The following is a 27,879-nucleotide window of genomic DNA, read 5'->3' as shown; positions in this document are numbered from 1 at the left end:
TTTTTTCCCCATTTCTGCTCAGTTACAGAGGCGCAGGTCCACTATGAGCAATGCACCCACCGCTGGCCGTTTGGGGCAGTATGAGATCAGAGGGCTGCTCCTGTGTTTCTTGCATATTGTAAGAACATTGTCAGATGGTAAGCACACTTTGTTATACCATGAATTATAGTCACGGTTGTAGCCTTTGCAACCAGACAGGCAACCCATTAATGCCCTGGAAACCACCCAGAATGACTTTGCAACCAGCCAGGCACCCACACAACTGCAAAGAGATGCCTTAGACACCAAAGACAAGGAGCACGCTATCCGCTACCCAAAGAATTGGGACATACTGTCACCTTTCTTTATACAGCACATACAGAAGCCGCTCCATCTGAAAGCACGTGATGGAGATTTACTACTAATCACAGAACCAGCTTTACTGACAAGATGCATGACAATGCGATTTATCGTGCAGCCCTACTTGCCACTGTCGCCTCTGGCTTGCTTAGTTGGGGACACTTATTTTCCAGGGATATCGTCAACTTGATTGCACAGATACCATTTGAACTGAAGTTGATGATGACATTACTGAATTCAATGCTTAACTGCCTTTAAATGAAGATTGAGTGTTTACTATTGTCCTTTTGCATTATTAAAACACTGTTTTCCTATTTAATAATGTAGAGCTGCTTTGACACAATCTGTATTGTTAAAAGCGCTAGAAGTGCAGTGGAAAGAACAAAACAAAACACTGGTTGAGAATTTGTAAAGAAAAGTTTTGGAGGATTTCAGTATGAACCAAGAGGAGATTGGTTTTCCTCTGCTGTGAACAAAACTTGGTTCTTACGAGACTAGCATATTTTCACTGGAGCTTACGCTACATCTTGCATCATCAGTTAATGGAAGCTAGAGAGTAAATCTTTTTTATTTTTAAATATGCATGTTTTTCTTTTAAAAAAAAAATCTAATTGCTTCAGAAGACCTTTATTAACCTCCTTGAGTGTTGTGGTGCACTTTTTATGATGGATGGATACACTTTTATTGGACTTAAAAATCTTAAACCCTATTCACTGCTTCATTATTAAGCTTGAAAGAGCCAGGATATTTTCTTAATATAACGCAGATTTGTATTAAAAAAAGAAAGTAATATAAACTTATGATGGCTTAAAGGAACACTCAGCTATTTTTTAAAATAGTGAAATTGTCTAACTCAGTTATTCAGTTGAGTTTCACCGTTTTCGAATCCATTCAGCCAATCTCTGGGTCTGACAGTAGCACTTTTAGCTTAGCTTAGCATAGATCATTGCATCTGATTAGACCGTTAGCATCTCGCTCAAAAATGACCAAAGAGTTTAAATATCTTTTTCTATTTAAAACCTGACACTTCTGTAGTTAATCGTGTACTGAGACCGATGGGAAATTAAAAGTGGCAATTTTCTGCAATTTTATTACACAGCGGCTTTAAAATAGTCCCCAGTTAACTTCCAGCAGTAGCCTATTTTTAGGTGCTGGATTATCACTGCGCCTGCTGAACCCGTGGTATGACAGCAAACTTTCTTGATTGTTACGCCGGAGTGAAAGTATAGTTCCTAGCCATATTGGCCTAGAAAATCACAACTTTTCATTTTCTGTCAGTCTTAGTACACAATGTACAGTAACTACAGAAGTCTCAAGTTTTAAACAGGAATAATATAGAAACTCTTTGGTCATTTTTGAGCAAGATGTTAAGCTTCAATAATCTATGCTAAGCTAAGCTAAAAGTGCTACCGCCAGACCCGGAGATCGGCTGAATGGATTCGAAAACAGTAAAACTGTAAAAAAAAAAAAAAAAAAAAAAAAAAAAAAAAAGATCCGTAAAATGCTGTTTAACTCTAGGGGAGTTGGAAAATGTGAATTTTTTTTTTTTTAAAAGTGGAGTGTTCCTTTAAGGGTGTGTACATCATGGCATAATTTTCATTTTTGAAATTATTTCTGTAAAAAGTATTCTTTTTGGCCATTTGTCAAAGAACAGCGTGGGAACCCTGTGAGATTGGTTGTTGTCCTGTATTTTTGAGAATGTCACTGTGAACAGGAACAAGTGTTATAAGAGCTATATTGCACTAATGCTTTTGTTTGTATGTTACTCAATGTCTTCCTGTAGATACTCTACTTGCCTACTGGTCTAAAGTCAATCCTCAAGACGTCATGAACTTCCTCAGTCTGCTCGAGTGAGTGACGTACTAAGTTTCCCATGAGGTGTTTCCCACTTGTCTGACCGGTGTTGACCGGTCTTTTTCATGAAACCTTAATAAATGGAAAGTTTTAAAGAACTGCATTTATTTGAAAGATGTACGTTTTTGTAACAATGTAAAAGTCTTTGCTGTCTCTTGATTAAATGAATGCACATTTGAATAAAAGTAAATTGTTTAATGGCTGCTGAGAATACGGCACACAATGTTACCTTAAGAATTTTGTTCTGACAAAATGTGAAATCCAGCTGGTGTTGCTGGAAGAACATGCACACTTGTGGAATGTTTTGGGTCTTAATCTGTGTTTCCGGCTCTGAAGATGGGAGGAAATTATATAAGTTTATTGCCAGAAAGTAAATCTTGTCAGAAAGTAAATCTTTCTTTAGTCTTTATTTGGCTTTCTGTCACATAACAAACTCATTTTCAGTCTTCTTTGTTTGTAGGATCTGCATAGTCCAGTTCCGCTATGTGGGCAAGCGAAACATCAGCCGGTATGCATGACAGAGACTAAACAACAACTACATGTTTCCCTTTTGAGAATTAACCACATTCAGATCACTCATATTTACATGAACCACAACTGTGACGCTGTCTCCATGTCATCAAAGCCAGATCTTTACATTTCATTGCCCCCTGTGCTTTCAAATGATCAGTGGTATCAAGATTAGCATTGTTGGGGACAATACAGCTTTGTTTGTGTGCGTTGTTTAGGAGCCTGGAGCCCTGGGTGTCCAAACTCTTCTCGTGTGAGAGGAAGTCTCAGACCATGCCGGTGCTGAGAAGTCGAGGAAGCCTAATGCAAGCAAAGCTGCAGCAGTTTAGCACTATGGACACCTCATTAACCCTGAACATGGGTAATTGGTGTTCTCCTCTGTTATTCTATTTCCATTCATTCTGGGAAGAATTGCATTATGCTACATGATTTCCATAGGTTTTTTTTATTTATTATATAATGATATATTAAGCTCCACTACAAAACAAAAAACATAACATATTGTAATGCAATGAATAAAATGAAATGGAAAAACTTTACCTAATTTAATATATCAGAACAAAGTCTTATATAATTTAACAACTTAAAGTCTCACTTTGTAGTTTGTAATATTTTAATAACAAGTGTGTTGTGCTCACCAAAGCTGCATTTATTTGATAAAATAAATATTATAATGTTATAATATTGTATATTTTAATAAAAATGAATAGTTTAAAATGTAATTCTTTTATATACTGGCCCCAAACCTTTCAGTGGTAGTGTATTACAAGGTAGTTTAGGAAAATGTGTTTGAACATTAAAACATAAATTTGAACATTGACATTTTTACATCAAATGAAAGCTACAAATAAGGTTTCTATTGATGTATGGTTTGTTACCATCTGGCAATATTTGGCAGAGATGCAACTATTTGAAAATCTGGAATCTGAGGGTGAAGAAAAATCTAAATACTGAGAAAGTCGCATTTGAAGTTGTCCAAATGAATTCTTAGCGATGCATATTACTAATTAGAAATTTTGTTTTGATATATTTACAGTAGGAAATGTACAAAATATCTTCATGGAACATGATCTTTATGTAATATCCTAATAATTTTTGGCATAAAAGTCAAATTGATCATTTTGACCCATACAGTGTTTTTTGGGCAATTGCTACAAATAAACCCCAGCGACTTACAGTATACTTATCTTGTGGTCCAGGGTCACATATAGTCCTTAATTTCTTGACCGTAGCTGTATTTAACTTGTATTCTTAAATCTAGACTTATGACTATGATATTAACAAGAAAATATTTTGAAACTTTGAGTAAAGTTTTTTAGGTTTTTACGTTGCATTGAAATATTAGCATGCATTTGTGTGATCCTGTGTTTCAGCTGGAGGTGCCACAGAAGCAGAGATCAACCATCAGTCTCTGCTTGAGGGGAATATGTCGACAGAGGCCTGCCTTACCGTACTGGATGTCCTCTCACTCTTCACTCAGAGTTTCAAGGTAATCACCAACACAGTGTTCATGATGAAGCCAGGGGTTGATCCTTCCACAGACTGATAGTGTAATTAATGGATCTTGACAGATTCAGCTGCTGGACAGTGATGGTCACAATGCTCTGATGACGAAGGTCTTTGACACGTACCTCACTTTACTGAAAGTCGGACCATCAGAAACCGCAATCAAACACATCTTTGCCTCTCTGCGAGCCTTTATCTTCAAGGTGAGATTGACATACTTCTTTTACTAAAGGAATAGTTCTTTTAGAAAATCATTATTTGTGGTTCCCAACCCAAATCCAAAAGGTGCAGCTTTATTATTATTATTATTATTAAACATTTGTAGCATACAGGTTCGGAGCAAAGTATAATGTTAATGGAAATAGTTTTTGTTTTGGGTAAACCATAGGTTTGAAGAATGCAGCAACATGAGATGTTTGCAAGACTTGCACATGAATGTGTTTGTGTCTCGATCTATATATTTTAGTTCCAGGTTCCCCTTTTCAAGGGCCGTGTAACTCTGTGTGGTTCTCTGTGCTATGAAGTCTTGAAGTGCTGTATGTCTAAACTAAGTGTCCTCCGTGGAGAAGCGTCTGCCCTTCTATACCTGCTCATGAGGAACAATTTTGATTACACCAAGAGGAAAAGCTTCCTGCGCATGCACTTACAGGTATAAAATAACATTTTATAATAACTATTATTTCACCTTAATAAACTTGTCCTTGTTTTTTTTTCACTTTTCATTTTCCTCTTTATTTTCCAGCTGTATCATGCACAAGTTATGAGCCCCAACTGTATTTTATTGGGAAACAGTAGTGTGTCTGCCAAATTTAATGGCTAATTTAATGCCAAATCTAACCTTTTTCTTCTTTGTTAATTTTATGCATTACAAATCCTATCGTACTGTATATCAGCGCACGTCTTGGCACGTCATTTTAATGTTTACTTGTCAAAACCGTTGCGCAGTACTTGTGGTGAAAGATCACTTGGATGTGAGGGAAGTTTTTTTGTATAAAGCGGAGGAGTACCGTAACCTAATGCTTAAAAATTATGGGTGGTTGCTGAAAGGCTGCATGTTTGAAGCCCAAAAGGGGTGATTATTGAGCTTGCACCTCTGAGTCCAGAAGTAAGACGCTTTAACGGCCATTTACAAGATCGTAAAACATTACTGTTTTTGCAGCAAAAACATTATCAACATTGTAAGTGCAAATTATTAACTAATAGATCAAATGCAATCAATTTAACTGTTGTTTCATATTTTATATTATTACTGTTTAGTATTTATTTACATATATTTTAAAACCTATTGTATGCCTGTAACTTTCAGCATCTTTACTCCAGTCTTAAGTGTCACATGATCCTTCAGAAATCATTCTGATCTAATCTGCTGTTCCCTTTTTCCAGGTTTGCCTTTTTTTCTTTTAAATACTAACTTTAGATGACACATACATGTTCTTATTTCACAAGTTAATTCCTGCTAAAACACACAATGCTAATATGATTCTGAACATGAAACCTGCAGCAAAACAAATATAAATGATGTCATTTGATGGTTTCTATAAAGCTTTATACGTTTGTCCTTAAGGTACGACTGTCAGATGATTCTCTTGATGTGTTAACATGCAGTGGAGAACTAATGAGTGATCACATTACTGAGTCAAGTCTGCAGTCAGCTAAAAAGAATGTGAGGGCAGTAACTAGAAATGTCAAAAGATCCACAGCTCTACATTGCTTTTGAGAGTGATTTCACACTTTATGAAATTTCCTGATTTTGGAATTAGAGTTAGATTTCTTTTTGGCCCACTTTAGTTTCGCGAATCGTGAGTGTGTGTGTGTGTGTGTGTGTTCAAGTCAACACTGTTTTTCAGGATTCTTTGATGAATGGAAAATTTCAAAACCACAGAATTTATTTGAAACATATATTTTGTAAAAATATACTGTTTAATTTGATCAATTTAATGCATCCCTACTGAAAAATAAGCTTGACCCCAAAACATTTGAATGTTAGTTTACAGGATTTAAAGGGGTCATATGATGCTTTTTTAAAGAAAATTATTTTGTGTATTTGGTGTACCGTAATAGAATTTGTTGACATGCTTTAATGTTCAAAAAAACACATTCTTTTTTCAAATACTGTACATTATTGTAGGTCCTCTATGCCCCGTCTCTCTCAAACGCATCGTTTTCTACAAAGTCCCTCCTTCTGACAAGCGCAGTCTGCTTTGATTGGCCAACTGACCCAGTGCACTGTGATTGGCCGAACACTGCAAGCACTCGTCAGAAATGTAACGCCCCTTTCTAAAATCGCGAGGTTTATCTCTCAAAATAAAGACAGTTAATAATGTCCTTAGTTTTACCATCAGTTCAAGTCTGAAAGGGGAACAGAGTCGTGTCAGACAGTGATGAAGCTCGTATGTGTATAAAGTACACCAGACATGGACGGATAAGACAGCTGACTCTGTGTGACCCTGTCTCTCTCTCTCTCTCTCTCTCTCTCTCTCTCTCTCTCCAAAGAGAAAGGAAAAATGTAAATGGCATCATATGACCCCTTTAACAGTAAGACTGTAAATTCATTATGACGTCCGTGTTTGTGCGTACTGACTTGCGTGTGATCCGGTATGTCTCAAGAATTAGATCATTTCTGTTTATCTGATATTACATAGACCGTCTAGGTGTCTTAATGTCTTTGAATGTTATCGAAAGCAGAAAAGGTTTGCTGAAGGTGCGTAAGCATGTAATGCAGTCTGCATGGCTTAATAAAACCTCAGAATGCCAGTGAGACAGGTCAAGCCACATTCACTTGTTTGAACTTGAGCTGAATACCACTCTCTCATGTGTCTTAAGGCATCGCCGTCATTTCTACTCAATGCAGAGCAACAACTTTACTTTTTTGATTTATAAGATACATTTCAGTTGCACCCTCATAAATAAAAACAAATTGTTAGTATTTTTTTGCATTCATACTAAAATGCTTTTAGAACTATCTTCTATACCATAAAAGTTTTTTTTTGGTTTGTTTGGTCGCACTTTCGCTTCGTGAAACCCAGTGTGCTGTATGAGGGCGTTCCTTTAGCTATTTTTATGATAGAGTTTAGGCCTTGAGGGCTTTTGGTAAATGAACTCACTTTTTCACCCTTTCGCTTTAATTTGTCTTATTACGATATCCAACTGTAAATATAAGGGTGCTTTTATACAGCAATGGCATGCATCTTGTGAATGGATGACCAAAATGCACAAAAGTTTTCAATTTTTAGTTAAAAACTGTGTCATGTAAACACACCATAAAGTATCACGAGAAAACACGTAGTGTCATTTCCACCTCATCTCACATAATGTGTTGTGTTTAATAGCATCCTGTGATGGAAATGACATCTGTGAAATAAGATGTCTTGCCAAGGCAAATTTCATAGCTGGCAGTTTATGTCTCTACACACAATTCAATTATATTTTCATACTGGCTGTATTATTTTGCATAATACATTTGCATAAATTTCAGCTTAATAGATGATCAAAAATGTTGTTCACATGTTAGATTTACCTTGATTTATCTTTTTCTTCACTCTTCTTTTCTCAAATCTCAAGCATGGATTTCACTGATAATTTTGTCCCCTTGGTAAACAAATACACTAACTTGTGCCTGTTCTTGTGTGACCCAAGAATGTATATTTTGTCTGTGTCCTCTCTGACCATTAGATCATCATCGCTGTGAGCCAGCTTATCGCTGATGTGGCGCTTACGGGCAGCTCACGTTTCCAGGAGTCACTGTCCATCATCAACAACTTTGCCAACAGTGATAAAGCCATGAAGGTGCAGTAGAGAATGCAAACTGGAATCTTTTTCTTTTTCTTTTTGTATGTATATGTAGTGACTCTGAAAAGAAGCTGGCTAAGCTCAAGCTTGCAGTGTGAAACGCGTAAGAATCAAGCATTTCAGAGAGTTGTGTAATAATTGGCAAATGTGATGTTCTGAATACAGAAAATGATTTTTTTTCAATGTTATTGCAAAAAAACCACAATCCCACATCACTGGCCCATTACTTTTTAAAGAGCCATTCACTCCAAAAACACCAAAATGCAGTGAATGAACAAAAACTGTGTGGTCTTCAGACCTTTTAGATAGTTTTGTTAAAGGATTAGTTCACCTGCAGATAAAATGTACTGACAATTTGCTAATTTCCAAGCAGGGTTCCCACGGGTCCTTGAAATCCTCGAAAGTTTGTGAATCTGAAAAAAAAATTTCAAGGCCCTGGAAAGTTTTTAAAAATAAACATACATTGATGCAGGTCCTCGTCTGGCCGGGATTTCTGGTTACGGCTTCTGTTTTCTACAGTCGCCAGTGCGTTTTTGTACCCGAGCGCTGCGAGGGCCTGTTTTCTTAATCCCGCTCCCATTGAATTTCTGACCATTATTGCCCACTCCCATGATTTTCCTGTTCCCTGCAAACATTCTAATATTGCATCATTTCTGTGCATCAGGGAGCCGCTATCAATACGCAGAGTATTTAAATCTCTCTCCTCCACCCGTGATCAGTCAAATCTGACTCCCGCAGCTCGTGTGGAATGCTGGGTTGCCAAGTCTGCCTTCTTTTTTTCTCCTATGGCTACTTTTAAACTGTTAACGGGATGATTTTCTCTGTGTGTCAATGTTGCTTTAATTACATTTGACTAAAATGCTTGTATTGAAAGATTTTGCATTCTGCCTATGATAAAACTGTGTGTTTTGTGAAGGAGGGCCACTGGTAGGAAGCTTTTTAGCTGTGTTTATGATCAATATGCATGACAGTGACCATAAAATATGTATTTTATGTATGTAAATGACATATTTTCAGTTTTGATATTTGGGATATTGTCATTGCACTACTTTGGGCACTACTTTAACCACCAACCAACCACACCCCATCCCCCCGCCCTGTCCACGCCCACTGTCCTCTTTTTGGAAAACTAAAATATGGTCACCCTACATGATGTTCAATCATGCACAAAACTACTAGGATGGTACCTCTGTTTCACAGACATTCCCGGAAATTATGCAAAACAGAAATACAACAAATAGAACATCAGATCTCTGTCAAATGGCCAAAAATTAATGCATAGTTGTTTATCTCATGTAAAATGTTTGAAGAATTTGAAGGTATTTGACCTGGAAAATCCTTGAAAGGTCCTTGAATTTGAAGTTAATCAAGGTATGGGAACCCTGCCCAAGTCATTCAAGATGTTCATGTCTGTCTGTTTTTCTTAATTTTTTATTTATTAAACATTTATAACTATACAGCTTAAGAACAGGATCTGCCCATACACATATAATATAATCTGTCCATGTACAGTAATGATAGACTTAATAATAGACTTAATAACCATAAAGGCTGTATGCCAGAAAAGTAAAACTATGATCACTCAGGATTTTAACAGATCTGATCAAATATGTCTTTCTTTTTTCAGTTGGAAAGAAATTAAGGTTTTTGAAGAAACCATTTTTCTCGGTTTAGTGATCTTCAAAAAGCGGCCAATGGGTCAAAGGTCCAAATTACAGTTTCAATGCAGCTTCAAAGGGCTCTTCACGATCCCAGCTGAGAAATATGGGTCTTATCTAGCGAAACGGTCAGTCATTTATATAATTAGTTATTCCCAGCCCTTTTTCTTTTCAGAAAATGATCAATTGTTTCACTTGATAAGACCCTTATTCCTCAGCTGGGATCGTGTAGAGCCCTTTGAAGCCCATTTGGACCTTCAACCCACCGGCCCCCATTGAAGTCCTCTATATGGAGGAAAATCCTGGAATGTTTTCCTCAAAAGGGTTGGTTGACTTTATACATTTTAATTCCTACCAGATATATTTGTAGGCATTAACCTGCCAAATTTTAAAAGACAGTATCTCTGTTTGCATTGAACTTTCAGTGTTGTAACAGCAACATTACACAATTAACCCCCCCCATTAATTTATTTCCAACTCGAGAAGAAAATTCATGGATGTCATCTTGGATGACACGGGGGTGAGTGAATTATTAGGAAACTTTGGAAGTGAACTACTCGTTCATTTCAAAGAATATTATACACAGTCTTCATGACTTGACATGCAAGTCTTTCTTGTGAGATGTAGAAAACGCTGCAAGACATGGTGTCAAAAAAATTTGCATAGAGCAGGAATTTAGAAAATAGCATGGAGGAATTTGACTTGCGTGTACAGCTGTGTACTAAAGTGCCCTGCACATTTTTTTGCTTCTCTTGGCAAATATTTGTTATATTAATCTATGTTATCTCCCCAGACCACCACGTTTCCCTCTGAAGTGAAGGGTCTGACGATGAGGATTCGCACGGTTTTGATGGCCACCGCTCAGATGCGTGAGCACGAGAAAGACCCAGAAATGCTGCTCGACCTTCAGTACAGTCTGGCCCGATCGTACGCAAGCACTCCAGAGCTCCGGCGGACCTGGCTGGACAGCATGGCACGAGCACACAGCAAGAATGGAGACTTCTCCGAGGTGTGTTATTTTGAGCATGTGGTGCAGTGTTTTGTTGGTACAGGTGCATTGGAAAGGCTCCATGTCAACTTGTTTTGGCCTCAACCCATTCTGTATGGATGAAGTTAGACGCTTGCTCACTCATAATGCCTGTAGGCCATTTTACGCCCCGCATCGCCCTGAAGCTGTAAGTATACACTGAATGCCATTCAGCACACGACCTGCAGATCATATCATGTGCTCTACGGTGGAAATTTCAGAGGAAATGCAATCTTTGTTTTCAGATGTTTATCTTAATATGTTATACATTGTTTAATTCAGTTTTCAGTTTTATTACCAATACATTTGCATAAGTTAATATAAAAACCAAGTGCCATTTTTTTTTTTTTTTTTATCAACAGCTTCCATTTTGATGTAGAAATTGTTTCTGGTCTTTTGATACTTTTATACAAATATATATTTCATTTTACTTTTATAGAAGTCATTGAAAAGTTTTTCTAACACTTATTCAACTAACTTTAGTCTATAGACACAATCTTACAAGGGCACACTATATGTTGTCAGACTTTAATACTTTATAAGGCTTTATGCACATATGATGCATTTCTTTCTCTATTTTAGTTTTGAACCACCTGTTTGGAGATTTCTGTTGCATGACATAAATCGGTTATTTTTTATGGCCATAACTAATGGCGAGCAACCCTCTGGAAACCACCTCCTGGTAGCAACGTTTAGGTTATCCTTTAAACAAACTTTGTAATTGCACCTGTCCCAGCCTTTGCCTGACTGAACATGGGTCAAGCCTCGATCGTTTAACAACAGTTCACAAGAGATGCTCCGTGCTGTTTAACTTGTTCTGTTTACCTGATTTAGGAATGATCTAATAATTGGGCTCAATGTGTCCCGTACTCTTCTGATATGTTTGGGTTAAACAGCAGTGTTTGATTCTTCATGTAAATATATCCCCCACTGAATGAAAACAGGAAATGAATTGGAGTAAAGGTCACTTCCTTGCCAGCATTCTCTAATATTTCTATTTTAGTCGCATACAGGGAATACACCCAACAATGGGAAAAATTATATAACAGTAGTTCCTTGTGCAGTGGATGCCCTAGAACAAATAAATGGAGATAGTTGAAGGAATAGTTTGCCCAAAAATTTACATTTACTCACTCTCAGGTAATCAAAAATGTATTTTTTTTTTTCTTGATTAGAACATATTTAGGGAAATTTAGCATTACATCACTTGCTCACCAATGTATCCTCTGCAGTGAATGGGTGCCGTCAGAATAAGATCAAATTCAATTATTGTCTTGTGAATGTTCCTTGTAAGAAATAAATCCATAATTAAGGCATTTTACTTTTTTCGTTTTAATTTTTGGTGAATGAGTCAAATTTAAGTTTAAAATGTGTTGACGGATTTGTTTCTTACCGATGTAAGGTCCGTGCACTCGGTCCAAGGAATGTATCTAGTGCTGGCTGAAGGTTTCCTGCATGTTCGGTCTTTTCAGCACGCAAAGTTATTCAATTTAGGTTAAACTCAAACCTGACTCCATTTTAGTATGACCTCGAATTTAGGTTGAAATGCAAATTGGTTGTTTGTCTGTCTCTAATTATTTCTATTATTCTTACATTTGATTTATTTTAGTTAACTCTTTACTTTATATTTACTCGTTCATTAGGAATCTATGTCGCTCAGGGTGCCTCACATCGGCCGTTTTACATGCGCCCCACTATATGTGTTTTTTGACAGCCGATGCCGATATTTTGGAAAGCAAGGGGGGCCGATAGCCGATATAATGCCGATATGATTATTAATATTAAAAAATTGTAATCATATGATCGTTTGACAATGGATTAAAAAATAAATGAGTGAACTAAACATACTTTAGATGTCAAGGTATTTTTCACAAATAAATAAATATTTAATACAAATATAATTAAAAAGGAAGTAAACACTGTAACCAATGGGGCACTCGGTATTCTGGGAAGTTTGTGTGCACTGGGAATCATATTTTTCAAATAAAGCCAGGGTAACCCTCATTTTACATACAGCACACAGTGATAATGACATGAATATGACAGTGGGTGAATGCATAAAGCGCAGAATAATTTGAAATCATGAGTTTAAAGTTTAAAGCATTCAATTCACACAAACAGATCGTCACGCAGAGAACACGTGATCATGCTGGATAAAAATGCACACTTCACAAGATCTCACAGCTGGATTAGACTAAGTTTGTAAGATTTGTGAAATTAAATGTTCATTAGTCATTCAAAGATTTGTTTAAATTATATAAATGCGTATTTGCTTAATGCTGGCGGCTTTAAGGTCAAAGTATTTGAGGTTCTTTGAGGTTCTTCCATCCTTACAACCAACGTACAGCTTTTTGCTTCACAAGACATTAAACTGATGGACTGGAGTCGTGTGGATTATTGAGATGTTTTTATCAGCTGTTTAGACTCTCATTCTGACGGCACCCATTCACTGCAGTGGTGAACAAGTGTTAAAGCTAAATTTCTCCAAATCTATTCTGATTAAAATTTCTGATGGCCTGAGGGAACCAGAACATTTTCAGCAAGTTTTCATTTTTGATTGGACTGTACCTCTTAATCAACTGACATAGATGAGCTTACGTTCAGTTCACTGTGTGTGAGATTTGTTTTCTTAGTGATGTGAACCTTATTTTGTCTGCTCTTGTATTTCCTCAGGCTGCTATGTGTAATGTTCATGTTGCTGCATTGGTGGCAGAGTATTTGCACAGGAGAAGTAAGTTTGCAAAGGTTTTATTTATTTTCAACATGCTCATATATTTGGCTAAAATCCTTCTTCCTTAGATGACGTGTCCTAAAAATAATAAAAACAATAAAAACCTGTGGCTCATGTAATTTCCCTCATTTCCCCATGCAAATAATGGTCTTGCTCAGGACAAACACTTCACTATCTAGGTCTAATTTGTGGTGCACAATGCAAATGGCAATGCAAAGTCTCAAACAATGTGTCTGAAGTATTGTGGATAGCATTTGAAACCTGTTTCTTTCTCTTCCATTTTGATTTTAAATAAAGCATTCATTAACACAAAATGTCCATTTTACAGAACGTTTTTTAAATTGCAAACAGATTTTGTTAGCTGCTAGCAGTTCAGAGGTTTGCTCTCTTCAACTCTTATGATGGAAATCGAAAAGAATGTCACATGTCGCACATATTTGCATAACTAGAAACCAGAGATAAAAATAGCATTGTTTAAAGGACTGCTGTATGTTTCTCAGAAGTCATGTGTTGGTAACAGTTATACAGTTATTTTATAATCCTAATCATCAGGTTTTCAAGTAATCTTTAATAATGCAGTAACTTGTGAAACGTGATCCCAAACTGTATTTACACACACAAGAAAAAAGCATGGAAAGATAAACATGTGTTAATGTCAGACCTTCTTTGACATCTTTATTTTAATGAAGCATGATGCAAGCACACATTTCAAGCAAAACCATTTACAATTTTATTAGAGTTAAATGATAAACCAACCTGTAGTTGTACTATTGATTAATACCGTATGTGTTGAATACAGTATTCAAAGTTATTGCTAGTCTTAATACAGTGGCATATCTTCTGTTCTCTTATTGTTTCAGAGCTGTTCCCAAGTGGACTGGCAGCTTTTAAGAAAATCACCCAGAACATCGATGAAGAAGGAGCTATGAAAGAAGACGCAGGGATGCAAGATGTGTACTACACTGAGGTAAACACTGAGGCTGACAGATTGAAGCATTAAAAGTCCGTAGCAGGAATATGTTTGACTAACAAGTCAAAAGATGCATTTGTGAAGTTCAGTTGTACTTATGTGACAGGATGTCCTGGTAGAGCAGTTGGAGGTGTGTGTGGAGGGTCTATGGAAAGCCGAGAGGTTTGAGCTCATAACACACATTTCAAGACTCATCATTCCAGTTTACGAGAAGCGGCATGAGTTTGAGGTGAGAAATTATGCCATGCAGATTTAGGAAATGTGCTCATTTAACTTTGGCAAGTGCTTTGCCCAACTTTGGCTTTGCCCAATTCTTTTCTTACACAATGGCGTGACTTTAAGACTTGGTGGCATCTGTGTTTTAATTTTTAATTTTTTATTTTTATTCCAGACTGAAGCTACTTGCTCAACAACCAAACTCTTAGAAAGCATAAGCACACTCTGATCAGACTTAAAAGAATTAAAGGAGCTCAGTCAGGTGGTGAGGGCATCATCAGTCTTTAGGAACACAACCTTGATCTGTTTCACTTTCTCTTCTCAGTCAATGTGGAAAAATTCTGAGTATGATTTCTGAATGAAGTAGGAAAAAATCCCCTACATATCTAGGGACCAGAATATCATATATACATAAAGTATCATTTTAGTACTATTTATATACTTTTACAGTATATCTTTTTAAACTTTTATATATATATAAAATAAAAAAAAATATATATATATATATATATATATATATATATATATATATATATATATATTTATTTATTTATTTATTTAGGGTTTTTTTCTAGTAATTTTTGTACTACAACTTAAACTGAATTAAGTTAGCTACCAAGGCAATTTGTCATTTTCATTTATTTTCGTTTTATTTCATTTGGTGAAATTGTTATAACTTCTGCGTTGTAATACTTTTTAGTTTTAGTTCGTGTTAACAGCACTGCATGCTAATAAGCACAGCACAGAAACCTCATAGCAGCGACTTGGCAAACACTTGTTAGCATAAACCACACATTTTGTGAATGTAAGAATCCTTCTGTGAAGTGATTAAGACTGAGACATCGTCCTCTGCCTTCTATAGCCGCTTTTTGGAAAGCAATTCATAAACAAACTCTTCTACATGGAAAGTTTACCACTGTGCCAGTGCTGTCGTGAGAATGTTGATCCTTCCAGAAGTCTGTACTTTGTTTAAAACCGTTTCCACCAACAGAAATGCATGCGAATCAAAGACTTGAGTGCACCATCTTGAGTTGTTTCACTCCATTGAATAAAAACAAAAGTGTGTAATAGTTATTGCTCGGCTTTTTATGGAATTAAAGCTCAGTGGTGTAGAGCATTGCGTTAGCAGCGGAAAAGGTTGTGGGTTTGATTCCCAGGGAACACATGTTAGGTAAAAACTGTTAGCCTGAATGCAATGTAAGTGGCTTTGGCTAAAAGCGTCTGCTAAATGCATTAATTTAATTTAATTTAATTTAATTTAATTTAATTTAATTTAATTTAATTTAATTTAATTTAATTTAATTTAATTTAATTTGAATTTGAATTTGAATTTGAATTTGAATTTGAATTTGTATTTTTGTTTTACATGATATTTCATTTGGTTTTCCATATCAGTTTTTTTTTTTTTTTGTGACACCCATAAATTATGTATGATTGTAGTGTTATGATAATATTGCTAGTTTGTTGACATTTAATTTCCATACCTTTGTCTTTAATGTTTAAATAAATGGCACGGACAGTATGTGTCATAAAAGAACACACATGTTTTTATTAGCCCAAGCAAGTTTACTCTACATTAATAAAGAAACATTTCTTTGGAAAACTGTTTACAACTTTAGGATATGTTCCTCTGCTAACAGTGACACCCTTATTAAAGTTAGGCGTACTTCTTGAAGTTTACACACTTATAGTTGCAGACTTTTATCGGTTAGTTCACTCATCATATCTGACTTGTAATTTCCCGCTCTTGTTCCTAGTCCTTTCTTATGCATCTCTTTTTATGTTGTTGAATCTGTTTAATTTGACCCTTTTCACAAATCATATTAAGCAAGCCGAAGATGATAGTTTCAAGCGAAAAGGCTCAAAGGAAATGAAAACTTTGACAGCACAGATGTGAACGCAGTTCCAACACCTCACACACTCCCTCACATAACTGTCTCTCTTTATCCTCTAGAAACTGAGGCGATTGTATGACACACTGCAGCGAGCTTATGCAAAGATATTAGAGGTGATGCATTCTGGCCGACGTCTGCTGGGGACTTACTTTAGAGTCGCCTTTTATGGGCAGGTGGGTTCAAACGAAGACATGCCACACCATTCTACAAGCTCACCTTTTAGCTACCACTTCCCAAAAGGACTTGTCTGTGTAAACCATTGATATGATGAATCACTTGCATGTCTGATAGAGTACAGATGAGAATTCAGTGTCTAGACATTGCCAGGTTTTGAGATTAATCTATTTTGGTTCATAAATTGATGACTAAAATATGGTTTGAGAAGAAATCATGCATCACACCGAGCAGATTCTTACACTGTCGGTCAAAAGACTGTGGTGGGTCACTTTTTTAAATGATTTTTTGAAAGACAAACCGTGTTCTTGTGAACTTCTTCATTATTTTTGGACCCCAGGGCTTCTTTGAAGAAGAGGATGGAAAAGAATACATCTACAAAGAGCCAAAGCTCACAAGTCTGCCTGAAATTTCCCTTCGTCTCTTAAGTCTCTACGAAGAAAAGTTTGGAGCGGAGAATGTCAAAATCATCCAAGACTCCAACAGAGTAAGAAAACATAACATTTCTGTTTAACTGTCCAGCTTCCTGTATTATCCTGAAATGACCGTGAGGAGCAGCTCATTTCACTCATCTTCCAGGAAAGACTTGTTTATGTTAAGCACAAACAAATGTCTAGCTTGCAGTCTTTGCATGTGTTTGAGTATTTAAATTCAAAAGCACTATGCATCATCTTAATAGGGTTTTTTTTTTCTTTTCCAAGTTTCATAGTGAACCATCTCACTTTCTTTAAATAATTAAAAGGCACACACAAACTTGTTTATCTTACCCGCAGGTTAACCAGAAAGAACTAGATCCGAAGTTTGCCTACATTCAGGTCACATTTGTCAAGCCCTACTTTGATGAGAAAGAACTGGCGGAGAGGAAGACAGACTTCGAAAAGTGCCACAACATTCAGCGTTTTGTCTTCGAGACTCCATTCACACTAACAGGAAAGAAACAAGGAGGGGTTGAGGAACAGTGCAAGCGGCGAACGATTCTTACCAGTAAGTGTAAAGTCAGCAGGAGATCTGGCATTGCTCCCAGTGCATCTTGTGAGATCTGAACCATTTTTTGCAGCTCGTACATCAACTCTGTACTTCTCTTCAAGGAATACAAGATGTAAATGAGTTTGTTTCGTCATCAGAACAGATTTGGAGAAATGTAGCATCACTTGCTCACCTCAGCAGTGAATGGGTGCCGTCAGAATGAGAGTCCAAACAGCTGATAAAAACATCACAGCAGTCCAGAAGTCATCCACATGACTCCAGTCCATCAGTTAATGCACTGTGAACTGAAAAGCTGCATGTTTGTAGAATACAAATCTATCACTAATGTGTTTTTAACTTCAGACCAAAATAGGAGTCTATTGTCTACCCTCCAAAATATGTGTTTAGAACAGTTCTAGACTGTTTTTGATTGTAAAAAGTGCTTGGTCCGTGTCTTTTTCCTCTCCTGATTCAGATGAGATTACTTTTCCAGTGGAGGAAGCAATATTGTGGGTACAGGACTTGTATTCAGCCAGAGAAAAAAAAAAGCTCTCAATGGATTTGTTTCTTAAAAACAAGCAGCTTTTTGCTTCACAAGAAATGAATCGTGTGGATTACTTTTTCGAATGTTTTTATCAGCTGTTTTAACTCTGAATACTAAATAACTAGTCGTTGATGACATTTAAACACTTCCGAGCAGAAACAAAACAGTGCATCGCTGAGTGGTGGTTAGGTCAACATTGCAAAACTCGGAAGCTTTGCTATGGTTACCATTGTGTCAATCATCACAATTTCAGAAGTGACTTAATGTTTCATTTATGATACTCACTCTCACATTTAAATGTGGTTGTCATTCCTGAAAACCTATAGTGTGTATGTGGCCCTTATTGTGTGCACAGGTTAGTTGCATAATCTTCACAACCCAAAAAAATGCATGCGTTTAATACTGTATAAAATTGGTTTAATAATTAATGAAACGAAGAAAAAGCATTTCAACGTACAATGGGAATAACATGTTCCCCCGTGGGCCAAAACGTGCCTATTCTACAAACTGGCACGCACTTGAGTGACAACTTTTGTCAGCGGTCTCAAAATATCACTTAGATAATGACTCTTTTCAGGCGGCTTCTTCAAACAGTCAATATTGACAACAGCAGGTGTGTGGCTAACTGTGAACTCGACGGCAAATGACAGACATGTAAATGACAGCCAGTCATCCACAGATGAAAAACTGGAGATCAGATCACCATCTCGGTCTTTTGTTTTGGTGATGTTATTTGTGTTCAGGATCGAAAGAATATTGTATTGTTGACTGCATGTGTGTGTTTGCATGTTGTTTGTGTCTACAGCGGCCAACACATTTCCCTATGTAAAGAAGCGCATCCAGGTAGTGGGAGAAAAGCACTTGGAGCTGAAGCCGATTGATGTAGCAATAGATGAGATGAAAGAGAGGAGCGCTGAACTCACTAAACTCTGCACTAATTCAGAGGTTAACATGATCACACTTCAACTCAAGCTCCAAGGCTGTGTTAGTGTGCAGGTACTAGTATGCATTACACACCCAGGAGTGTTTAAGCACACTGCTGCTCAAAACTGTGGGGTTTTTACAGAAATTAATACTTTCATTCAAAAAAGCAAGCATTCAACTTATTGATCAGTAGTGACAGTAAAGAGATTTATATATTACACAAGATTTCCATTTCGAATAAATGTTCTTTTGAGGTTTTTACTCCTCAGAGAATCCTGAAAAGATCATTGTTTCCACAAAATATTAAACAACTGTTGATTATAATAAGAGGTGTGCTTTGAGCAGCAAAACTGCATATCAGATTATATATGATTTCTGAAGGATCATGTGAGTAATGATGCTGATGATTCAGCTTTGCATCACAGGAATAGATTATATTTTAAAATATGTTAACATAGCAACAGTTATTTTTACTGTTTTTTTTTATCAAATAATGCAATAAATGCATCAATATCATGGGATACAGAACAATATTTAGTGACTAACAGGCAAAGCATAATTTTAGGAATATTAAGTTTTTTGTGTAACAGTTATTTTTCATTGTGTAAGTTATTTTAAGCACATTTCTCATTACTGTAATGCACAAAATCTAATTCTCATAAATGCAATATGGAAAACTATTAATAATAATGATTTATTATCTACAGTATGTGTTATACTGCCTCAAGTTTAAACTGGTTTATAGAAATATATAAATAAACATACTGTTGTATGCAAAAGTAAAATACTGTTACTTTTGAGTTTTTCTTGATTAAACTTTTTTACAATTTGTATGTCAAATGATTGATAGTTTTTTTTTTTTATTAAACCAGCTTTCCCCCCACATTACATGAAACTAAAGTTCTTACATTATGCCTTAAATACACACATGTTGTTTGACACAATGTCAATACAGACAATTATATGCAAGCCAAATTTTCCCTAATGCAAAACAAAATTCCTGTTAGTAAGAGAAAAGAAAAGAAAAACATTATTTTGCATTTTCTATTTTTAATATGACCACATTGTATCAAAATGTTCCTGTGCATTGTAAACACAGTTTCTGAACAGTCTTTTCTTTGATAGTGATTTGCAGGCAATCAATTCATGCATCTTCTACTGTTTTCGGGGTTATAGGTGAATGCGGGACCGATGGCCTATGCTCGAGCTTTTCTGGATGAATCCAAATCTGGTCAATCCAGTAAAAAGGTTAAGGAGCTCAAGGAAATATTCAGGTATTGCCGGTATTACTTTCGGAGTTTGTTGAACTTACAAAGGGAACAGATACCTGCGTGGCTACATAACCAGAAAAGTTGGGTTTGGTAAAACAGCAGTTACAAGGAACCTTCCCAACACACATAGACACAAGGTTTCTGAAGTTGGATATATATGTGAACAATCAATACAAATCATTCTCTTATCAGTGAGATTAATATTATTTTGGCTTGTTTTCTGTGAGATTTCCAACTTTTTCCTTTTATAAAACACCAAAAAAGGCTTCAGGTATTCTTTCTGAGAACTTTAATTTCAAGAGAATAGTAAATCTGCTAAAAAAAAAGCTGAAGTGAGCAATGTTCAGGAAGCAACCAGCGGCAGTCTCTGTTCATTTAACAGCATGTATCAACTTGCCATGCTGCAGGAATGCATTGGTTATCATACCAAGGCATCTTATTCCTGTAAATGGTATTTGCATTTATAAGCACTCGCAGTGACATTTATATGACAGTTTTAATTTTAGTTTTTTTAAATAAATACATGTGCATTCCCCACCTAAATCAAACAAATCTTCTAGCATGTTAAAACTTCTTCTATGAACACACACTATAACAATAGATCTTGTATTGTCTCTGTAATGCTCAGTTTTTTGGTTATTCTGTATGTGTTGCAGGCAGTTTGTCAATGCATGCAGCATGGCTCTGGACATCAACGAGAGGCTCATTAAGGAGGATCAGTATGAGTATCACGAGGGACTAAAGGCCAACTTCAAAAGCATGGTGAAAGAACTTTCTGATATCATCCACGAGCAGGTATGTTGGATTGGTCCTTTATAGTTTTTGTTCTTCTTTCTACGTACTTCCATACAACACATTTCTGCAATGAATTCAGCCCCAGGGTTATTACAGTGAACTAAAAATCTAAAAGCATAAAATAATATTCGTTACTCGAAATATATTTTTCAGCAACATTTGGACCGTATTAGTTTTCGTTATGTTCTAAATGAACTAAAACTAAAATATAAAAGAATGAAGAGAATGAAAAAGCCAAAACGCAAATACTAAAATGATGATTCAAAAAAGCACCTAAAATACTACTACAATAACTAACTAAAATAACCCTGCTTGACATAAAGACTCCATTCAACTGCTTTCTTTCTGTTTTTCGTGAAACTATATATCATCTTTATGATTTTAAAGCCTTTATTGATCAGTGTCATCTAACTGGAAGAGTGGTAACATCTACAGTATGTAATATTAGCCGCTTTTCATTCGATTTTTTACAGACTGAAGTGCTGGTCATTGTTGCATATCTGATGGCCTCTATGCCACTTCTTCTGAAAATGTTGACCCATCATGACTTTGTTCCTGATTTTTGGTTTCGGTGCCTTCGGTAAAACCCAGAAATGTATTGCCACACTAAGTTAAGAAGTTATTTGACAGGAGACGAAAAACACTTTTTTTTTCTTCTTCCTGATAATGTGTGAAAATCTGCAAGATTGTCGTTTCTCTTTGATGGGTTTCACTCTTTTCATTTATGCCTTGTTGCATCTGATGCACTTCCTTAAAAAGTTAAAAGGTCATCTTTAACAAATGAATGGCAGTTTTGCTAGCATTTGTTTGCTTGCCGAGTTCTACCTTTGGACCCTGTGTAGTGATTTTGCTGGTTTTTGTGGTTGCATTATGTTTGTAGCTATTACAGAGTGAATTAGGATGAATCCGTGTTTTCTCTTGTCCACGCAGACTTCAGGAAATGGGCTAACTGGCCATTTCCCTCAGTAAACAAACCATAAACCAAATCTTCTGTGTGTGTCCACTGGTTTACAAAATATTGTTGAAAAGCTTCATGGTTTTGAGCTTGAAGGCAGTGATTGGCAGACAGGTTTGTTAGGCTGCTACGGTGAAAGGGGAACAGGTTTGTTCTGGTTTGTAGTGTGCACACGGTTATCCCAGAGAGGTTGTGTCCTGAGATGACACTTGACAAAAGAGTTTGAGAGTGAAAGATTTCAAATACTTTTCACTTTCATGTTGTTCTTGTGTACTACAAATTAAAACTTACCCTTGCGATTTGACACTCGTCTTATAGAAATGCAGATTTCCATGGTTTCAAAATGAATGCGTTAATTTACCGTGAATAATCGACATCTAAAGCAAAGGTCTTTGTTATTATGACTGTTTAATGATTTCTCATCTGACACAGTGATATTTTAAAATGACCTTCATCTGGGACCTTGCTAAATATATGCTTTGATTAATTGATCATTTTAAAGAAATGATTTAAAATGTAACTTGTTTAATAAAATGTAATTATTTGACAACTCCCCTTTTTTTCACATCATGGCATGTACTTGCACCTTGCTGGTTTTCTTTAGAAGCACAAAGCCTTTGCTTTCCAAAACCTGACGAAGGACCGGTTTCACTAGTTCCAATTAATTATTTCCCCATCACATTTTAAAGTCTCCTTTTACAGTTTAATGCAAAGAACAATTATATAGTGTCTAAAAGACACACAGAAAAACGTTGCAGTCATAGTTCTTGGTCATCGATGAATGCATTACATTTTCAGACAGTTTTTTTATTATTCAAGTTCACTGTATGGTTTAAGACATTGGGCCCTATTTTAACGATCTGAAACGCAAGTGTCAAAGCGCGAAGCGCAAGTAACTTTGTGGGCGGGTCTCGGCGCTGTTGCTATTTTCCCGGCGGGATAAATGGCTCTTGCGCCCGGCGCAAATCTAAAGTGGGTTGGTCTGAAGTAGCTTCATTATTCATAGGTGTGGTTTGGGCGTAACGTGAAATAAACCAATCGGAGCGTCATCCAACATTCCCTTTAAAAGCAGGTGCGCAAGTTCCATTATGGATTGCTATTATTATGGTGTATTTACCAGGCGCACGCCAGGAGCGGTTCACAGCCGAGGAGACTGATGTTCTTGTAAGAGCAGTGAAAGACAGAGAAGTTGTTTTGTATGGGGATGGGAGAAACCCACCCAAAATAGCGTCGGTTAAACAGGCGTGGGAGGAAATAGCCACAATTGTTTCATCGATTTTTTTTTTTTCCTGGTTCTTGACGGACAAACATATTTGTCAGATGTCCTTATATACATATATGTCTTGCCACTATCGGGCAAACAGGTCTGATCCTTAATTACTACAATTAGCCTGAATAATTTGTAAGCAAGATTTCACAATGATTTCCGTCATCTCACGTGTTAATATTTTTTTAGTGTAACAATTTATGATTTGCAAAAATAACTGTTGCATCGGTGTAGATTACATGAGCAAAGTGTATGCGCGTTGTGCACGCTATACATTATGGTCAAGCATGCGCCCTTAAAATAGCATAATGAACAACGCGCAACGCGCCACTGACTTTAGACTAGGTTTTTTCTGGTCAGTGGCGCAATTGTTTAATGGAACAGCAAAATAGCACTAGGGATTGTTTGCGCCGGAAAACACCTTCTTTTTGGCGCTGAACCGCCCAGGGAGCGCAAGTTCATTCACTAGTTTAGCGACGTGCTTCTGTGGAGGGAAAAGCGCGCTTTGCACAGGTGCAAAATAGGAATGACGCATGCGTCGGTGTACAAAGTCAATTGCGCTGGGTGCAAGATAGGGCCCATTGTTTCTAGTGATAGACACTGTAAACTAGGTTTGCTGAACACTAGCTTAGTTAAAAAATACAGAAGTTGCATTTGTCTTTTTCCATTGAAGTGTGTTAAGTTAATCTGATTTGGTATTCTTGATTAGTGAACTTCATTTCTTGATGAAGTTAACAAGAAGTGCGTTGGCTTGCATTATCTTAAAACGATTTAAATGCTTTTAGTTTGACCGTCGTACAGTAGAAACAGTTTAAAGGCACAATATTAATTCTGTTCACATCATACAATACAATAGGTGACCCTGTAGCACAAAAGCAGTCATAAGTAGCACGGGTGTATTTGTAGCGATAGCCAACAGTACATTGGCAAAAAACCATTAGGATCCATGTTCTATGAAGATAGTTTGTAAATTTCCTACAAGAAAATGTATCAAAACTCAATGTTTGACTAGTAACATGCATGGCTAAGGACTTCATTTGGACAGTTGTAAAGGCGATTTTCTCAATATTTAGATTCAGATCCCAGGTTTTTATAAATATTGTCCTATCCTAACAAACCATCCATTAATGGAAAGAATTCATGTGATGCATAAATACAAAATGTGTGTGCACAGGAATTTCTCATTTCCTGTATGTGAATGTACTTTGAAATGCATGTCAGAGCTCTTGGAAACAGCTGTGCGTTCAGCACACCAGTCATGTCAGGACAGGATATATTTCTATTAAGACATTTGGTAATATTTCGATTAGTTCCTCTCTACAACAGAATTACAGCAAGCAAGTGTTTCCCTATGTAACTACACCTTAATGTGTCATCATGATTATTAAAAACCGAACTGCAACTGGAAGTGAGAATGTGGTAATTTGTTTCAAAATGTGTAGGTCACTGTACTTAGGTGTTGAAACTCAATGAATCAATTGAAAAATGCTGTTTTCTGGTGTTATGGTGAATATAATGCTGTCCTACTTCTAATGTGTCTCTGTTTTTCTTCATTATGCTGCCGTGTCCTATAGATTGAGTTCTAGGTAACCGCTTTTGTTGCAAAAAAGTAGTCTCCTTTTAAATATTTGTGCATGCAGTTGCTATACCCGGTAATTGTACTTGTGTGAGTGAGTGAAATCTTGTTAGCTGCTAATAACATGACTGCAAATCTCCCACTTCATTTGTAAATCCTCATCCTGTTTTCATGTTACGCCCCTCAGATCTTCCAGGAGGATATGATGCGTTCCCTGCTGCAGAACTCTCTCCATGTGTTCCGTGCTATCAGTGGAACCTCCACTGACCTGAGCTAGAACCCGATGGACTATCAGCTCTCCTCCGCCTGAATGTACAGATCAAATTTCAAGGCTTTCTGCAAGAACCTTTTCATGTTACAAGAATGCCATGTTTTTACTTGTGTACAGCGAGTTTGTGTAAATTCTGCTTTTACGGTTCATGTTAACAACAACTCTATTTACTTTCTTAATGCACATCCCTGGTCTTATCATGTTTGCATCGATGTTCCTTTAAGTCTAACATCACCAATCCACCTTGTTTTTCAACTCTTACTCTCTTACCATACAATTCTAGAAACCTGTTTCCACCACATAAGAAACTTTCATATATCATGATTATGACATAGAAAGTCAAAATCATAATCGCTCATTGTGATGAGATGGTCAAAATAAAAAAAATAAAAAAGTCAAAATTGATATAAAGTCAATTATAACAGGAGTCAGAATTCACAAAACTTCGGAATTCTGACATAAAAGTCATTATTATGAGATAAAAGTATAGAATGGACTGAATTCAGTCAGTTCTTAATTTATTACACAATTATAACACAGTCATAATTTATGTTTTTAAAACATTTTTTAATAATTATGATTTTATCTCATCATTTTAGCTTTTTATTTCATAATTATGTCTTAGTATGTTGTACTTTGACTTTTATTTATGCATAACTATCATCTTTTCATTTAAGTTTTATGATTTACCAAGGAATTTTCTTTATTTGCTGGAAATAGACTTTCTTCCTCTACTTTTCGTGATCCAATCAATTATATAAATTCAAGTCCAGTATTATTTTTTTCTTACATTCTTTAAAAGTAAAATGGGTTAGCAATGCTATTACATTTTGCCTGTACTGTACGTGTTTTTCTGTAATGCAGTCCATTTTGCATCTCAGCCAAACTGTCTGTTTTAAATTAAGGGGTGCTGCTGGAAATAAAACATGCAGTGTATTTAGATCACCCAGTACACCAAAGATCAAATGGCCAGTTTATACTATATGCCTACATTTCCATATGACTTTTACACTGACAGTTGTATTTTCTGAAAATGGCAGGTGATCATAAAGTCTAAAACTGAATCATTGTACGGAATGATAGAATTCACAGTTGTAAAAATACAATGATCCAACAGTGAACGCCCATATTTTCAGAGGCGTTGATTCTGAAAGTATTTTTGCTATTCATTTTCTCTATAAACAGAGAATGACTTGGTTATAATAAGATATAAACTAGCTCATCTAGCTTTCAAGATGAATCACAACATTACAAACTTACATTTGACTCCAAAAAAAGTATAGAGAAGGTATCTGTTTTTTATTTCTATTATTTCTCAACTCAAAAAACAATGGTACAATAAAAGTTTGACTTTTTAAATGATTTATATAATTGTTTTTTGGACATTTTTTTTTACCGAGCAACATCTTGATTCTAATATTCTCTTGTTGACTCTTCCCTTAATTCTGTTTGATGCTTGGTGCAAACTGCATGTGGTGTAGTTTGAGAGAAACATTGCTGTCAGTTTAAGACGTCTGTCTTCCTCCTGCCAGCTGGAGAATAGACGAATTTAAACTAGCTACTACTGTATATGTGGTCAAATCACACCGTCCCTCTTCCCTTATTTTCAGTCTGGTGGTTATTGACTGGCTGCACGTTTGTTAAACTGAGAAACTAAGATCATTGCATAATTTCTGTTATGAAATTGAACGAAACCGTCTGGAGTTGCAATGATGTTATATAAATATGTATATGTAAAGCTTTTTAAAAATGAATGCATACCCCATGACGGTCGAGAACAGCTGACTTTGATATAATGCAGATTGTAACAGCATATTGATATCTAGTTTAAGCAGATTTTGGTGATTTCCATTGTAAACATTTGTTTTTCGTTGGGCTGGTCCTTATTAACTGCCCATGGATTCAGCCAGTACAGCCTATTAAGGGCTGATGTATGTTCAAAAATGCTGTTAATACTTATCAGTCCTTGCTGCACTGAATATGCAAATTGCAAAACAGAGGATATGTAGATTTATATAGGAAATTGTCCATTTGTTGTAAATGTTTATGTGTGTGTGACTAAGTGTGTGTGCGAGAGCAAACTGAAACGTATATAAAGAATTGACACAGCAGTATTTGCAAGCAGATGCAAAAATGTCTGCGTTTTCTGGTCTAGTAATAAAGTCATCAGCAATGGACACTGAATTCGCTATTAAGAGGATAGTGTGCGACAAGCTGCCATTTCCGATGATTAGTTTCATAATTTCCTTCTCGTTTTGTCAGCATATAATGTATGAATGTGTTTTTTTCCTTATCTGTGGTCTGTAGTTGATAAAATAAAGAGAATATTTCTAAAGAAAATGTCTTTGGTGATGTTTGTTCTCCGCTCTTTTGAAAAGCACTGTTTTCATGAACTGCTCTCTTCTCCAAACGTGCACACACACACACAATTTGTGAAAAAAATAAATAAATGATGGATGATATCTGTGACTTGTCTGTAAAACAGGTTGCAGAGGTCATTTGATACTTAACTCCAATGAGACTTTATCATCTCTGCATTATAATTATTAAAGATGCATTTTTTTAATCCATATAATTTGACACAATTCGTTTGGTTGCCTGTGGGACACTGGAGATGATTACTGTAATAAGCTTATGTTTC

General features: G+C 36.2%; 1 protein-coding gene across 1 annotated transcript; it reads left to right on the top strand.

The window, feature by feature from the left end:
* On the top strand, positions 1-27,578 carry LOC113105536 (dedicator of cytokinesis protein 11-like). Its single transcript, XM_026266640.1, has 20 exons — positions 1-137; positions 2,123-2,189; positions 2,654-2,701; positions 2,922-3,064; positions 4,077-4,192; positions 4,275-4,412; positions 4,676-4,858; positions 7,882-7,995; positions 10,450-10,665; positions 13,357-13,414; positions 14,275-14,381; positions 14,491-14,613; positions 16,555-16,668; positions 17,010-17,156; positions 17,443-17,653; positions 18,985-19,175; positions 20,280-20,377; positions 21,031-21,169; positions 24,966-24,977; positions 25,155-27,578. Exons 1-19 carry the CDS (start codon positions 44-46, stop codon positions 24,975-24,977), a joined length of 2,319 nt encoding a protein of 772 aa, XP_026122425.1. The 5' UTR covers positions 1-43; the 3' UTR covers positions 25,155-27,578.
* The last annotated feature ends 301 nt before the right edge of the window (positions 27,579-27,879 follow it).

The sequence above is a fragment of the Carassius auratus genome, chromosome 7 (genome assembly GCF_003368295.1).
Source record: "Carassius auratus strain Wakin chromosome 7, ASM336829v1, whole genome shotgun sequence".
Taxonomy (NCBI): domain Eukaryota; kingdom Metazoa; phylum Chordata; class Actinopteri; order Cypriniformes; family Cyprinidae; genus Carassius; species Carassius auratus.
Note: the sequence above shows the minus strand (reverse complement) of the source record. Positions and strands in the feature narration are given on the sequence as shown.

Excerpts from the sequence above, each read along its gene's own strand:
- LOC113105536 (XM_026266640.1), top strand. The coding sequence starts at position 44 with ATGAGCAATGCACCCACCGCTGGCCGTTTGGGGCAGTATGAGATCAGA. Across the intron at positions 3,065-4,076 it reads CTCATTAACCCTGAACATGG|CTGGAGGTGCCACAGAAGCA; the intron begins GTAATTGGTGTT and ends CCTGTGTTTCAG. Across the intron at positions 17,654-18,984 it reads GCGGCGAACGATTCTTACCA|CGGCCAACACATTTCCCTAT; the intron begins GTAAGTGTAAAG and ends TTGTGTCTACAG.